Here is a 17,298-nt window from a genome sequence, read left to right as displayed (position 1 = left end):
GCTGTAACATGAGTATAAAAGTTCACTACCTCCACAGCCACCTAGATCGTTTTCCAGAAAACTTAGGTGATTGTAGTGAAGAACAGGGGGAAAGATTCCACCAGGATATTAAAACTATGGAAGATCGTTATCAAGGACGATGGGATAGCCACATGATGGCGGACTACTGCTGGAGCCTTCAGCGAGACTGCCCTAGCAAACTCCATTCTAGAAAATCGTATAAAAGATAATTTTTATGTGATTAGTGACTAATGTAATTATGTAAATTAAGTTTTTGCAATAAATACTTAAATCCATGTGTCTTTGTTTTTCTTTAACTGTCAATAGTAATATTATATATTATAACAGTTATAACGTAAATTATATACACAATTTTTTTTAAAAACTCAAAAACTAGATCTGATAGACAAAATCTGAGAACTTTTTTACATTCTGCATCCAAAAATTACTCAGGAACAGTTAAAAAATCGCAAGCACCAAAATGTGTGTTGGCCTATGTAACAGATAAATCTGTGACGGGAGAGTTTCGAGTACCAACATATAATATTGAAATGTAACCGTGAAATCTGTGTGAAACTGAGATATTCCTCCAAATGATGGTTAGAAAGTGCATAGAGAGGGAGAGGTCACTTCAAACACCTTGACTGGTTCATCTGATGAAGCTGGATTAAGATTTAAGATGTCTAGAATACTGGTCTGTTCACTGATTGGATTTTGAATGATAAATGCGCTTTAAGCAGAAATATTGATAGAGTACGTAGCTCCGCTACTGATAGGTATCAGTTTGGTAGTATTCTCTGCTGGACGGATTGCTCCTATTCTTGAGAGCAATATGTTCTGTGGGTCTTTCTTGAAGGTTATGTTTTGATGAGAGACAACTTTCTATTAAAATATCGATTTCACTTTCGAAGTTTGCTTCGCCTAATTTGGAAAGTGAAAATAGAGCAGTTATTTGAAGGAATGGAAATATTGATGAAAATACAATTCTTCAATATATGGGAAATTTATTCAGATTTACATCAGAAAGAGGTGAGGATCGCTATAAGAAACAGTGCGGAAATCAAGTAAAAAAGGGATCAATATCTATCATTAAAATCCATGGAGGCTGGTCCCTTCAGAAGTCGGTTTTTCAATCTTGAGGTTTTGCAAGAGTTAGTGAGCACACCGGTGTTTTAGACATCTTAAGCTGGAAGCTTCGACATCTGAGGCATGTCAAATCATCAAAATCATAGAGTATTATGTACATTTTCAAAACCCTTCACATACCTAATGAACCCTTACTCACAGGACAACATTATGGATGAAATGATGAAAGTTATGGATGGAAGAACGTCTAGTCCAACTTATGATGATCTACAAAAGCTGGAATATATGGAAAGGTGTATTAAGGAAACTCTGAGGCTTTATCCAAGTGTGTATTTCATTTCGAGAGTTGCGGATAAAGATACTGTATTGAATTCGGGAATGTTGGTGCCAAAAGGAACACACGTCCAAATACATATTTACGACGTCATGAGGAATCCAGAGATTTTTCCTTCACCTGATACATTCGATCCTGATAGATTCTTGCCAGAAAACTGTCAACATAGACATCCTTTCGCTTATATTCCGTTTAGTGCTGGTCCAAGAAATTGTATTGGTGAGTTATCTTTTTGAAATCAAATACTTACAAAAAGAAAAAGGAGTACAATTTCCAAGTATGTAATAATATCATACGATATTTATTATCTATCTGGTTAATGTATCAGCAAAAATGCCATCAACATAACCATTGTCAAACAGAAGATTTCCACGATATTACGTATTAATCATAATCGAAAGTAACCCAAGGAGAATGCATGTCATCAAGGGAGAGTAGCGATATACCGGTTTCACCCTTGTTAGGGATCATCAGTACTGCATAACTCAACCCAAGATGACCAACAAAAGAAATAGAAGGCACCTTATTGAACGCTGGCAGACGCAAAGCAGTATGATTACTGCGATGCGCCACCCAGCGGACAAAAACCTAACTACTTCCTCCACGGGTACTGCGAAAAGAAGATTTCCACGCCAACTAGGAAAATCTTCTGTTTTTCAGTCCAAGCGACGTACAGCGCGAAATATAATAAATCAAATGGCTGATACTTGGTAATGAATGGAGAAAATACAAAAAGAAAAAGAAGTACAATTTCCAAGTATGTAATCATACTGCTTTGCGTCTACCAGCGTTCAATAAGGTGCCTACTATTTCTTTTTTTTTGTCATCTTGGGTTGAGTTGTGCGGTACTGATGATCCCTAACAAGGATGAAATCAGTATATCGCTACTCTCCCTTGATGACATGCATTCTCCTTGGGTTATTTCCGATTATGATTCCTACGTAATCTCTTGGAAATCTTCTGTTTGCTGTCTGCTGAAACTGGAATATGTGTTTTTTGGAAATTACTCATATATTTAATATGAAAATATTAATATTTTACCTGTTGGATTCATATTTGGGCTGAGTATTGGACTTGTACATATATTTTGAAGGAATATTCCTGAGATCAAATGAAACAATTTTTTTCTTTACTAGTTTTTCCGATTAGGCTCAGTTGAAAAATACAGCCTATTGAAAATCCAGGAAAAAAATCTATTTTTCTGAAGGAATGATTTTTGAATTATAGTTTTTCATTGATGTGATGAGTCTTCTCCCAACACAAAATTCCATCCAAGTCTTCGATTATGTCCATTACATTCCATAAAAACACGAGAAATTCAAAGAACCCAACTCTTAAGAGTAATTTGACCATTTCAAAAAATAAAAGTATTCACCATATTTTGTCATACAATTCAAGTAAATTGATGAAAATAACTATCTGTGAAATTCAAAAAATTGGAAGTTGAAGAAACTTCATTGTATAGGTTTCTAGGGGTGGCATAGCTCACTATGAAACTTTAAAATTGATATATCTCCTCATCTAGGTCGAATCGAAGAATGATAAAGCAAAAAAGTGTTTCGTTTGACCTCAACAATCTTTTTTTTTAAATATGAAATACCCACCCTCTACAGCTTCGAACTTCTTCTCACAATTAAGTCGATATAGGGAATCCTAAAATCTTAAAATGACATATGAATTTTGCTAGTTTATTCCGAATAATATGAATTACTGGTAAATAATGTGAAAAAATTTTATATATTGGAATTTTTCAGGTCAAAAATATGCCTTTCTGCAAATCAAAGCATTTCTCTCCGGAGTCCTCAGAAAATTTAAACTTACGCCTATAGATACTCAGCAGAGTATAGTGCTTAAGGCGAATCTAGTACTCAGAACGAATGGAATCAGAGTAAAGTTCACACCCAGAAACCAGGAATAGTATAGAACAGCCATAAGTTGTTAGTTAGTAATTAATTAATATTTCAATATATCATCTTGCAAAGGACTTTTCTTTTTCTTTCATCCAATTTCAATGACAAGGGGCCCAGAAATAGCTACAAGTCGAGAAAATCTGTTTAATCAAAGCAAGGAAAAAGAATATTGGACATGTCCTCAGGAGAAGCGCTAACCGAAGACACGTGTTTCGAGCATTCGGCCCTCATCAGTACGGTGGAAAAGTGTTAGGTGAGCAACACTTGAAGAGAAACAACAAACAAACGGAGTCCACAACAGAAGCCAGCCGTTCATTTGTGGTTTCCGCAGGAAGACCCAATGGGTTTTCGGGCAACAACCAACATCACTACGTGGGAAGCTATAGCTACCTGCGTGAAAACCTAGTCCTGGTAAAGAAATATATCGAAAATAATGGTTCTGTGCGGAAAACGATGAGGCGCACTTCCGGTTGAAAAGCTACGTGAACAAACAAAACTGCCGCATTTGGAGTGAAGCTAATCCTCAAGTGTATGTCGAAACAGCGTTATATCCAGAAAAACTGACTGTTTTGTGCGCTTTATGGGCTGGTGGAATCATTGGTCCCTACTTCTTCGAAAACGATGATGGCCAGAACGTTACAGTCAATGATGATCGGTATAGAGCCATGATTACTACCTTTTTCATTCCTGAATTGAACACCATGATTTCCAGGAGCTGTGGTTCCAACAAGACGGCGCAACATGTCACACAGCTCATGCCACAATCGATTTATTGAAAGACACGTTTGGTGACCGCCTAATTTCACGTTTTGGACCTGTGAATTTGCCTCCAAGATCTTGTGATTCAACACCGCTAGACTACTTTCTGTGGGGCTATGTAAAGTCATTGGTCTTTGCGGATAAGCCACAAACCCTTGACTATTTGGAAGACAACATTCGCCGTGTTATTGCCGATAAACGGCCACAAATGTTGGAAAAAGTCATCGAAAATTGGACGTCCAGATTGGACTACATCCGAGCCAGCCGTGGTGGTCATATGCCAGAAATCATATTTGAAATATAATGCCACAAGATTATCTTGCGGATAAATAAAATTCATGTCAATCGAATTATCCATCGTTGTTTTATTGCAATTTAAAGTTCTATAGCTCTAAAAAAAACACCCTTTATCAAACGAGACGTTCTGAGGAATAATATCATCAAAAGTGGACTAGGACTTAATAAAAATACATAAAAAAAGATCTAAGTTGTTATGTAAAAAAAATGGGTATCACTGCTACTGAAAAAGATATTAAGTGTTTCAAAAGGAGCATAAAAAACCAGAACTCGTAGAGGTTATTTCATCAAAAATTGAAATGAAAGAACTTATCATGCTGAAATATAAGAACAACGGTGTGAAAAAAATAGGTCTATCAACTGATCAAGTGAATTATAGTAACTAGAATATTTCGCCCTAAAGTCTATTTCTCAAAAAGCTAGGGAAGTAAAAAATATAAATTAGGTTAAATAAGCCTGTTTTAATGATGGGAAAGTTTTTGTAGAAAAACTGACTTACAATAAGAACTGCGTCTGAAGAGGATTTGACAAAAAAAATGAAAAATTACACATATACTGTAACCAGCAGAATTACAATGATGAACCAAAATTTCGAAATTAAGAATTGGATATCAGCTGAAGACGTCTTGAACAAATTAAGTTCTTTTTCCCATATTAAATAACAATACACTTTATGGGTATTCAGATTCTTTCATTATTTCAATCACGTTTTCACTATCAAATAAACTTCTCATGTGGATTTCAAATTAATGTTCTCGTGCAAAATTTGGGTATTTAAAGAAAAACATCCAATTTGAAAACAGTAGCACTATCAAAATGAAGCTCACATCGTTTTCCATCGTAGTACTCCTTGTAGTTGCAGTGGTAAGTTTGTTGAGGAACTTACAGATATATGTATTGTTTTGGTTATATATATTCGCTTCAAAAAATAAAGATTCATTGATAACAAATGAGACATTAAATCATTATAAGCTAGATTCTTCAGAACAGAATAATAGCTAGCATGACTTAACACACAGTGTATCTGATGCTATAAACTTTATGATATACCCAATATTCAGGCAGATCTCTAGTTTATGATTTTCTCATTTTTATGATCTACTATGTTTTTGATAATGTTCACATTTCACGCACATTTACAAAATTTTACAAAGGTTATAGAAAGTAACTACATCACTACTTTCGACGGGTAAACACAGGCTCGCCATGAAAAGTGACATTTCCCCTCCTAATGCAATAATAAGCTATTATTCAATATCATTGTATCAAAGCAACACATGATGACTCGACAGGCAAAAATTATTTTACTTAGTATCATTGTAGCAATGCACAATAGATCTTTAGGTCAAGTAGCAATAGTAGCATGCTAGATCGGATAATCATTAGCCCTTCCTCTTATCATTGTAGCAACACATGTTTTCAATTTCATATTTATTTTGTTATTAATTTTTGATATAGTGAGTAATATTGATATTGTTTTATTGATATATATCCTTGGAAATGAAAGGATTGCATTTTCATACAAAATTTCATCCGAAAAGCTTTTATAATACCGGAGAAAAACTCTGGAACGAAAAAATTAATATAAAATTGGCTTGAACGTTGCTGAAAGTAAAAGCGTAATGAAAGTGAATAAAACTAAATAACAATAAATATTGAATCATATTCAGGGTAAGTTTTTGACTATATATATTTCAACGGTAGGTTCCTGAGGTCAAAAGAAATACTTTTTTTCTTTCCCATTTTTCCCACTTCGCCTCGGTTGGAAAGATACAAGCTGTTGAAAATCCATGAAACAATTGCTGCTACCAAACATAACTGTTTTCTTCTTCAGCTTATATTGAAACCTATCACTACATATTGAAATATATAGGGTGTTTTTTTTCGAGGTATATAACTTTATGCTGGCATTACTGTTCAAGATGGCCACTGATTTACCAGCTGTTAAGGTATTTATTCTCAGTTTGGTTTGGCAATTTATCATGAATAGACTCACGCCTGAATAGCGCTTGCAAATAGTGCAATTTTATCTCGAAAATAATAGTCCTGTGCGAAATACGTATCGCGCACTACGTCCATTAGCGACGAAGCGCACTTCTGGTTGAATGGCTACGTCAACAAACAAAACTACCGCGTTTGAAGTGAAGATAATCCTCAAGTGTATGTCGAAAGACCGTTACATCCAGAAAAACTGACTGTTTGGTGCGCTTTATGGGCTGGTGGAATCATTGGTCTTCAAAAACGATGATGGCCAGAACTTTACAGTCAATGGTGATCGGTATAGAGCCATGATTACCAACTTTTTCTTTCCTGAATTGAACAACCATGATGTCCAGGAGCTGTGGTTCCAACAAGACGGCGCAACATGTAACACAGCTCGTGCCACAATCGATTTATTGAAAGAAACCTTTGGTGACCGCCTAATTTCACGTTTTGGACCTGTGAATTGACCTCCAAGATCTTGTGATTTAAAACCGCTAGACTACTTTCTGTGGGGCTATGTTAAGTCATTGGTCTATGCGGATAAGCCACAAACCCTTGACCATTTGGAAGACATCATTCGCCGTGTTATTGCCGATATACGGCCACAAATGTTTGAAAAAGTCATCGAAAATTGGCCATCCAGATTGGACTAGATCCGAGCCAGCCGTGGCGGTCATTTGCCAAAAATCATATTTACAATATAATGCCGCAAGATTATCTTGCGGATAAATAAAATTCATGTCAATCGAATATTCCATCGTTGTATTATTGCAATTTAAAGTTCTATAGCTCTAAAAAAACCCTTTAGAACCAATTTAATCGCAACTTATACATCATATGTTGAATACATAGTCATAATATTCTTTCGATTCATATCCACATTTTCATACTGATAGCTTCAGAAATATTCAACTGAGTGATGTAAATCAAAATTTTTCTTTATGGGATAAATGTTATAACGCAAATTTTTTCCATTTAATGAAAGAAATGTTTTGGTCTGAATGAATTCTACACAGTAATTTAGTTGTGTATCATCACAATTTTTTAAGGAAGTAGTACTCAATTATATTAAATTTCTTGGAATAAGGTATGAAAATTCAATTTTTTTTTTTAGTTTCTTCAAATATTCAAGATGATTATTTAGTAAACAAGCTCATGTAGGTATAATATAACCTTAAAACTTAACAGCGTAAATATCTCTGAACACAGAATTTTTCAAGGTACATAGAGTTGACCTGTATTCTGATAGGAATTTTCCTTATGGTTGAAAAAACTTTAGTGTACAGGATTCCAGGGATGGCATAGCTCATTTTGAGAATTTAAAATGGCTATATTTTTTTATCGAAGCCGAATCTAATAAAATGGTAAAGGAAAAAAGTGTTCCTTTTGACCTCAAGAATCTACTGTATGTACAAGTCAAAGACTCACCCTGTATATAAAAAACTATTCTTACTTTGTGATCCAATCTAATTTGAAACCAAATGTACTATGTAATTCGTTTCTGACTATTGAATTTTTAATAATTACAGTGTGCAGTTTCTGCTCAGGATACAAAAGCAGATGACTCTAAACGGGAGTCACTTCCTGACTTTTCTGAGGTACTGAAAATTTATAATTAATTTTATAGCTTTTGTTCCTATTCTCAATCCCAACACTTTTCTATAAAATCATCATCAAACTGAAAAATATTCCGAATGATAGGTACCTATATCAAATAAATGATCTTATTTAATTTATATTATATTTATTCAATAAAAAATTACAGATTATTGAATCACAGGGTGCAAGAACATCTTCTATAATTGAAAATAATATGGCTAAAGACATGAAAGTTATTGACTCGTTGGTAAAGGTGAGTTAGTCAACTACTGAATATCATAAATTTGATTTTATTCTGCAAAATTCAAAAAATGAATAATCATCTAAAAAAATTGAAACCTAGTTCTACTTATAACGTGCGTTTATTAAAATTCGTGGTCAGAATGCTGTGAGAAATTAGAGTACATTTTCTGTGACTTCAAGTAGCTCTTAGCTTGTACCACAGCATTATCTGGTAATTTTTCCATTTCACTTGAAACAGTTATATTTGGAATTTGTATTTTCGAATCTGTGAGGAGAGTTTTGAAAAATAATAAAAAATGAACGAATCTTACTTCAGAAAACGGCAGAAGATTGAAGGCGAATGGAAATATCTTAAAATAATTCAGGATTGTTTATAAATGTTTCCAAAGCTCTGTTTAACCATAGTATAAGGAAAGGATAGTAAGCCAGTGTAATGCTTTTTTCGATTTTGTTGATGTTGAGCGCCATCTAGTTGTATTCACGTTCTACTCGAATTTTACTGTCAAAAATTGGTCCGTAAAGTGGACCCCTCTGAAAAAATCGGTGTTATTTTGAAGAACTAAAATATTTGAAATATAGAAGATTTCTATATTTTGATATTTTTCTGCTCTGTAATAAGCATTTACGCCAGTGGCGTGTATTTGTGATAACTTAATAGTAACATAAAAATTGTTGGCAATGTCATGCGACCCCTTTTCAACCACGCCACTGAATGAATTATCGTATTATTTCTGCGCCATCTATAGCTCATGATTCAGCGCTATCTATTATCGAGTTACTTCTCCAAATCCAAATCCAACTACGGTAGCGACCTTTGGTGACTATTTCCTTGCCGTCAAACGGCGGTTGGCTTATTATCCTTTCCTTATACTATGGTTTAACAGTGCTTAAGAGTTTCCTATTAAACCGGCAACGTGGAAGAAAGAGTGGAAGTGGTCGACAAACAAAAATGACACCAGACTTGATTAGTACGGTCGAAGATATCTTGGAAGAAGCTCTAAGAAGTATTGCTACCAAAAGGTCCAAGAGGTTGATTATACTCATAGGATGGCTCCTGAATAAATTTAGTAATAACCTCAAGAAGGTTTTTTTTCAATGAAACCTAGTTTCACTTTTCTGGGCATCTCAACTCAAAAGACTTGAGACGTGAAGAAGTGAAGAACCAGAAAAATATTTTATTGAAACACCCCTTCATTCACAAAAAGTTGGGGTTTGGTGCGCTATTAGTCAGTTTGAACATTGAGCATGAATTTCCTTCACGGTCTCGCGACCTCACATCTTTTATTTTTTTTTTGTGGCGTCGTTTGAAATATAGTAATTTTCAAGTACCTATACTTGATTTAATCAAATTGAAGGATCGAATTATCGAAAAGGTTGAAGAAATAAACAATCCACCTCATACATTGGATAATGTCTTCAAAGGCATCACAAAAAGATGTGAAAAATGTTTGAAGCAGAGAGGTGGTTATTTCCAGCAGCTCTTTCAATTCAAATTATGTTTTTGTAATTTTGCACAAATTGAACTGGATGTTTTGCCACATACATTTGTTTACATATGTACTACGATTCTGGAAACTAAATGGTCCCAGCTAAGCGCTTTTTGTAGTCACAGAAAAGCAGCTCTAATTTCTCCAAAGCACTTTTGACCACGAATTCAAATGAACGTACGTTGCCTACTCATGAGAATGTTTTTGCAGGTGCGGAATCCAAGACTTGGGGTACCACCTCAGTTAGCTCAGGGACCGATTCCTGCAGCAAAGAAGACCGATAACTGATCTGTAAAAAATGGAAAACTATGATTTATTTTATTTTTCGTGAATGAATGACAAAAATATATAATCAAGTCAAATGTCATTTATTTTTTTTTACTATATGAATCTTCCCATTGAATGAACAACATAATCTAGTATCTACTACTATTACACGACTCCAATATTCACAACACATGACGAAAATGATGAAAATGAACATAAATGTGACATGATAATAAGAATAATTGCTAATTTAAACGAAAAGCGTTGCTATGGATTATTTGTAAGTTTGGCAACGCCGCGCAGATATTCAGCTGAGAAAGCGTTGCTTACTTCACATAAATAATAATAATAATATAATAATAATAAACTTTATTTGCAGATATTATAAAAATAAATAATTTTATTTTTATCAAAAAATAAAATTATATATATAATACATCCTATAATTTTATCTGCAAAAAGGAGACTTACTACAAAAAGACTGTTTATATGTAAGCTCCCAAAAGTTCACCTAGAATAAAGAGAAAAATTCCAGCACTGAGCGTATAGTTGGATACATTGAAATAAAAATTCCCTCTTGTACATTGAACTTGAACAAAGAATTTGAAGAGAAAAAAAAAACATCGGAGATCAAGCCTGCGTCCACATAGCTCAGGACCTATGCCTAAAGTGAACTCGTCAGCTAAAGTTGTGTGTATGACTTTCTGAATTTATATAAATTAAAGGAATTGGACAAACGCTATAGAAAAGCATGGGGAATCAATTGCAGTTGCCCTAGACATATCCAAGACCTTCGATCGTGTATAGCACAGAGCATTACTATCTAAGCTTCCATCTTACGGTCTCCCGGAAGGACTTTGCAGCTGGCTCGGAAGTTTCCTCCACGAGAGACAACTTTGTGTTGTGGTCGATGGTGCGGAGTCTGCACTTCATTCCGTCAACGCCGGTGTACCTCAGGGCTCAATCTTGTCCCCGAGTCTGTTCCTAATGCATATTAATGACCTTTCAAATTCAACCAAGAATCAGATTTTAAGCTTTGCAGATGACAGCACTCTTATAGCGTCCACGACAAACAAGAAGCCTGTATCAGCGTCAACATCCAGTTCCCAAAGAATAGCTCAAGCTGTGACAATCAACGAAGATTTAGAAGTTATTCTACAATGGGGTTCTGACAATCTGGTTGAATTCAATGCCTCTAAGACCCAGGCTACTCTGCTCACAAGAAAAACATCGACAGTTGCAACCCAACTAATAATGGACAATAAAACAATAAAACCAACCAATGGACTTAAGCTTCTAGGGATCAATATCAGTCCAAATGCAACCTGGCATGAGCACGTCTGCTCAGTTGCCAAGTCAGCTGCACAGAAGCTTAGCTATCTATTTCGTGCGAGGAAATTGTTCACTCCAAAACAGCTTTTATTACTTTATAAGGCTCAAGTGCGTCCAGCTATGGAATATTGCTCTCATGCTTGGGGTTCAGCTCCTAAGCACTCGTTATTCCTACTTGATTCCATTCAAAAAAGAGCAGTGCGCCTAATAGACGATCCAACGTTAACTGCCAACCTTCATAGTCTCGATCACCGTAGGAAGGTTGGAGACTTATGCCTTTTTTACAGATACTACCACGGAAGGTGTTCTGCTGCCATTGCCTCCATGATTCCTCCAGGGGCTCAATTTGATCGACGAACAAGGCTAGCCGATAATAGTCACCAGTTTGTCGTGCATCTTTCTACAGCTAGGACATCCGTGTATCAGAAGGCTTTTCTTTACCGAACTGCAAAGCTATGGAATACCCTACCTCAAGATGTATTCCCCCTTGGTTACAACTTACAGCAGTTTAAGACACGCACAAACCGATTTCTTCTAAATTCATCTCGGGGCGCTTGAAAGGGCGTTATAAGCTCAGTCTTTTCCCGAGAGATGCGTATAAAAAAAAAAAAATTTCAGAGGAAGAGGTAAATCATTATAGAGAGAAAAAATACTTTACGTGAACGACCTGGTGAAAGTGGTTGTAGAATGGGTGAGCGCGGAGAGGAGACCACGGTGTCTGAGATTCAAAGTATGAACATCCTTCTACGTTTTTCCATATCCAGCCAGTTACAGACCTTGAGCTTGTGAATGACTGGTTCGAACTTCCGGATTCCATATATAAACCTCAGACATGATCTCTGTACCTTCTGTATCGTCTTACAGTACTCTCTTATCAAACATGGACCATAAACTGCGTCGCAAAAGTTGAAATGACTAAGAACCAGAGACTGTCAGCAAAATTTTTAATTTTGTCGTCAGGTAATGCCTGTGAGGGTATAATCTTTTTGGGTTTGCATAAGCCATTTGAATGCACAGAGGCATAGATTTTTTTCTCATTTTCATATATTTTTTGCGTATGGAATGTATTAATTTTTTTTGAGTTTCATAGACTTTGCCTTAACTCTTCATCAATTTTAATAAATATAATTGCTGCGTCATAGAATGAAATCCAATGAATTTAGGTTCTTCACGTTACGTTTTTAAAATACTTGAATAGCATTTTCATTATCTTATTTCTCGAGTTCAATAGACAGGCTAATCTTTTCTAGAACTAACAACTTATTAATATCGACTACAGTAAAATTGACAATTCAAGGATATCGGGTATGGTAGTCTCTATATGATCTATCTCATTTATTGTACCATCTTAGCTTTCGGTCATCATTGTGACCATCTTCAAGGAGCTGAAATATACATTCAGTAAGACAAAAATATAACAATAGACATGACCTAAAACACTCACATCAATTCGAGATGTTGAGGAGTTAATAGTTAAAAATGCTTCAATGGTCTGATCATTAATCTGGAAACTACGATTTTTCATTCAGCATTATCTCTCAAAATTATTTCATCAAAATCGCTTGTCATATCAGACTGACCCAATGTTCAGGAAGCTGAAATATACAATCAGTAAGACAAAAACAACAACAAACCTGACCTAAAACACTCACATCAGTTCGAGATGTCGAGGAATTAATAGTTAAAAATGCTTTAATGATCTGATTATTAATCTGGAATTCTAATTCGTACCCGAGGAGACTTATCAACAGGCTTCTTTATAGTACACCCCATGAATCCATGGTTAGGACAGCCACTGACCATGGAGGAAACGACCTTAATAATGATAAAAATGTGATGTATTGCTCTCTACCATTATACAGGGTGAGTCTTTGACTTGTACATATATTTAAACCGAAGGTTCCTGAGGTCAAAAGAAATACTTTTTTCCTTCACCATTTTTTCCGATTCGGCCCGGTTAAAAAGATACAGGCTGTTGAAAATCGTTAAAAAAATGTGATTTTCGGCTATATCTCGTAAATGGTTGTATCGAAGGAAATGATTTTTGAAATATAGCTTTTTTTTGATGTGATACATCTTCTCCGAACACCAGATTCCATACACATTCTTCTGTTTCTTTGTTATGAACATAACATACCATAAAAATACCAGAAATTCGAAGAAACCAACTCTTAATAATAAATTGAACGTTCATTGAAGAATATTTGGCTAATTTGAAAAATAAAAGTATTCTTCATATTTTCTCGTACAAAGCGCCGTTTTCGAATAACTTGATCTTAAAAAAAAAAAATTATCTGTGAAATTCAAAAAATTGGGTACTTTGGCTGAATGCAACTCTGTTCTATTGAGGAAAAAAAACCACAGAAATGAATATTTACTATGAAGTCATGTCTCAGATTTAAGAATTGAAGTACTAGCCAACTTAGTTTGAAAATGAAGTTATTTGAATAAGCTCACCTCAACTCCTCGATTTGATTAAAAATCACTGAGCTTTGGCACAGCTCTGATAATAAAAAGATACTTCACTAAAATCAACATTCTTTTTGAAAAGATATCCCACTAAAGACTGCTGCTATCGAACAATACTGTATTCTTCTTCGGCTCATTCAAACTCACATCGAAACATACCACTAGGACTAGGTACATACTAGACAAATTTTCATGTGATTGAGATTGAATACTTTTATTCTTTTGCTATTCCATAAATTCATCCTAAGAGCATATGATTGACATACTTCCAAGAGGGCCATAATTGTTTTAATGTGAAAACAAATTAGGTGAGTTGAAAGGAACCAAATATTCTATTGTGGATATTTACATTGAATACTTCTCATTTATTTTCAATGCCAAAATCAAGATGAATTAAGTAGTAAAGTTGGCTATAATGTAGGTACACATTAACAACAAATTTGATTACAAGTGGAGTCTAATATTTTCCATTGATTACAGAGCCAGAATATTTTACATATTTCCATATTTTCATACTGATGGTTTCAAAAATATTGATGCATTTCAATATTTTTATGAGATAGTTGGAACAAATCAAATGCTTCATTTCATAACAAATATCTTATAACAATAACAGTGTAAACTGTAAATGAAAATTTTAGGTTAGAACATAGATTATTCGAACCGAACTGGTGTGTTTATATTTGGCATCACTCGAAATTTGAAAGTCAAACTTACAACCACAGATTACTATAGTCTGTGTTAGAACTTTCACAGATCAATATTATTTATTTGAGATTTTAAGGTTAATTCTTGCACGAAAAATAAACAACGATATCATATAAATGAAATATAATGAATGAATGGATATGAGTATCAGAGCTAATATGGGTGGTAGCGAGCTCAATTCGTTATATTTATCGAAAATGAAATAGAAATACAGAGAAGAATATTTAATCTTTAGCGTCAACGAAATTGGAATAACTCATTTATTTGATTATAAACACTACTTTGTTCAACAAATGGAATGTTAAACGTGAGTTTATGATGGTTTTTCTAATTTAGTAGCTTATTTCCAAGGTTCAAGAGGTATATCTTATGCTTGAGAAAACTTCAGTGTTCCAGTGTTCCGGTTTTCAGGGGTGAATTAGCTCATTTTGAAAATTTAAAATGTCTATATCTTTTTAACAGGGCCGAAGCGGAAAAAATGGTAAATGAAAAAAGTGTTTCTTTTGACCTCAAGAACCTTCGGTTAAAATATATGTACAAGTCAAAGACTCACCCTGTATAGCAATCTGACTCGGAGTATTTGTAATCTGTTTGGGAGACCCCATGGTGATTTTGAGTTGAGAATAGTCAAGAGGACGCCGTTCACTGTTGGTAACACAGTGTTTACAAGGGCGAAGGATGGAGTAGAGACTAGAAAAAAAACACTAATATAGTTTACAAAATTAGGTGTAATGACTGTGATCGTTTCTATGATGGCCAGGCAGGCAGAAATTTAGAGACACGCATTGGAGAACACCAGAAGGACTATAGGAAGGAAAACAGACTTGTGGTCTGTCTGAACATGTACACGACACATTACATGTGATGAATTTTGAAGAACCTATTACAGCCAAAAAAGAAAAAAATAGGTATAAACGTTCCTTCCCTGAGACAGTTGAAATTCATTGCTGTAACAACCTCAATATTATGACTGATTCATGTAGACTTAATCCAATTTACACTTATCTAGTTCATGCCATAAAGAAGAAGAGTGAAATGTCATCTTTCGATGGCGTTTCAACTCAAGGTTGAGGTTATTCCTTATTCTTAAACATTGTGTCAATCTGATATGACAAGATTTTTTTGATAGATTTCATCGAATGAAAAATCGTAGTTTCCAGATTAATAATCAGACTATTGAAGCATTTTTAAATATGAACTCCTCAACATCTCGAATTGATGTGAGTGTTTTAGGTTATGTCTGTTGTTATATTTTTGTCTTACTGAATGTATATTTCAGCTCTCTGAAGATGGTCACAATGATGACCGAAAGCTAGGATGGTACAATAAATGAGATAGATCATATAGAGTTTGACTACCATACCCGATATCCTTGAATTGTCCATTTTCTAGAACTAGTTCATCTATGGTTTAGAATGTCAGATGATATAATCAAACCTACTTGACTGTCAATATCAGCAGATATCAGTTCAGTTTGACAGACCGTTAGCACGTGGTGACCATAGATAAACTAGTAAGTTCGTCTATGGTGGTGACTCTATTATGCAGTGACATCACCTTAATACCGTGACAGAATGGAGCGTTTCAGCGGGAATTTTGAAAACTTTTTTCATCAACATTTTTTTTATTAATACTTTCTATATGTTTCCTACAACTTGAAAGCAATTTCAAAATATAGGCAATATCCCTATTGTGCGAACTGGTCTCCGAAAATTACACGAAAAGGAATAAGGATATGATGGATAGCCATCTGGCCGATACCGTTTTCCATAGTTAACTGTATACCTTCCTCATTACAATGAAAGGAACATCTTTCGTTGTCTCCTACAATATACTCGTTTCTTTATATCAAAATGGAATCTCTTTTCGGAAAGCTGTTGACAAGGCAGAGAGAATTTGTTGTGAATTTATCAGATTAATCATTTGAGGATATCAAAAACACCCTTTTATCTTGGTTGGCCACTTCGACTTCAAACAAATGTTACAAAAACAAAGGAATTATTATTCAAAAATAGAGGTGATTACTCCCATAAATCCTCAACTAGCACATTACCATCTGCAGCTCCTAAATAACAGATGATCAAGCAACTTATAAAAAAGCTACTTTGCGAAGTGTCGCACTATTGCACCTTGTATCAGATACATTGGACTGAGATTGCGGTACTAAGTCAAATTCTCCGATGTTAGGCAACACAAAGTTGCGTGAACTTATAGTCCACTCACTTAAACATGCCAACTTTGTGTTGCCTAAAATCATAGACTTCGATTTAGTACCCCATTCTCAGTTCGACGTAATTTCAGTATTTAATAAAGAGTTGACTTGAATGTTCCTTCAGGTTGAATCACGATTAATGGAAAAAAGCTATGAAAAAGTAAGTGATTAAAAATTTATACAGAGTGTCCCAATGAAAATTTACACCCCGGTTGAACTCTGTTTTGAGAGGGACGAATTTCAATTGAACTTACCGTCAGAAGGTGATGTTGAATAGAGAGTTGAACCAGCCTAAACTGTTACATCACTTGTCAAACTGATGTAGAATGGAATTGCCATAGATTCGAACTGTGTAAGATGCATAGAAACTAAGCATCTATGAACAGAACAATTATCGCAGTGCTGTTTCGCTTCCTACAATGCAATTATCGCTGTAATTTTCGATAATTGTTCTCCATATACATAGAATTTTTGACAGGAGGGAAATATTCAAAAATATTGAATCCATAATTATTTCAACATTACTTTGTAATTCATTTTCACATTGGTTTTCTTTTTTATAGCTGTATACTAAGTATTTCAGTTTCTATTTATTGAGAATTGAGTTGCATT

General features: G+C 34.7%; 1 protein-coding gene across 3 annotated transcripts in view; it reads left to right on the top strand.

Annotated features, from left to right (window-relative positions):
* Window positions 1-10,065, top strand: part of LOC123683181 (cytochrome P450 4C1-like) — a 33,845-nt gene extending 23,780 nt beyond the window's left edge. For 2 of the 3 annotated variants that reach the window (XM_045622092.1, XM_045622091.1), the window contains 2 exons: window positions 1,288-1,639; window positions 3,175-3,404. In XM_045622092.1, coding sequence (XP_045478048.1) covers window positions 1,288-1,639; window positions 3,175-3,338 — 516 coding nt within the window. In that variant the 3' untranslated portion in view covers window positions 3,339-3,404. Of the gene's footprint in view, window positions 1-1,287; window positions 1,640-3,174; window positions 3,405-7,898; window positions 7,968-8,134; window positions 8,222-9,908 lie in introns of those variants that run through there. The other variant, XR_006747945.1, reaches the window with a different exon arrangement.
* Window positions 10,066-17,298: the final 7,233 nt, after the last annotated feature.

The sequence above is a fragment of the Harmonia axyridis genome, chromosome 6, assembly GCF_914767665.1.
Source record: "Harmonia axyridis chromosome 6, icHarAxyr1.1, whole genome shotgun sequence".
Classification (NCBI taxonomy): domain Eukaryota; kingdom Metazoa; phylum Arthropoda; class Insecta; order Coleoptera; family Coccinellidae; genus Harmonia; species Harmonia axyridis.
This window is presented reverse-complemented; position numbering and strand designations above follow the sequence as displayed.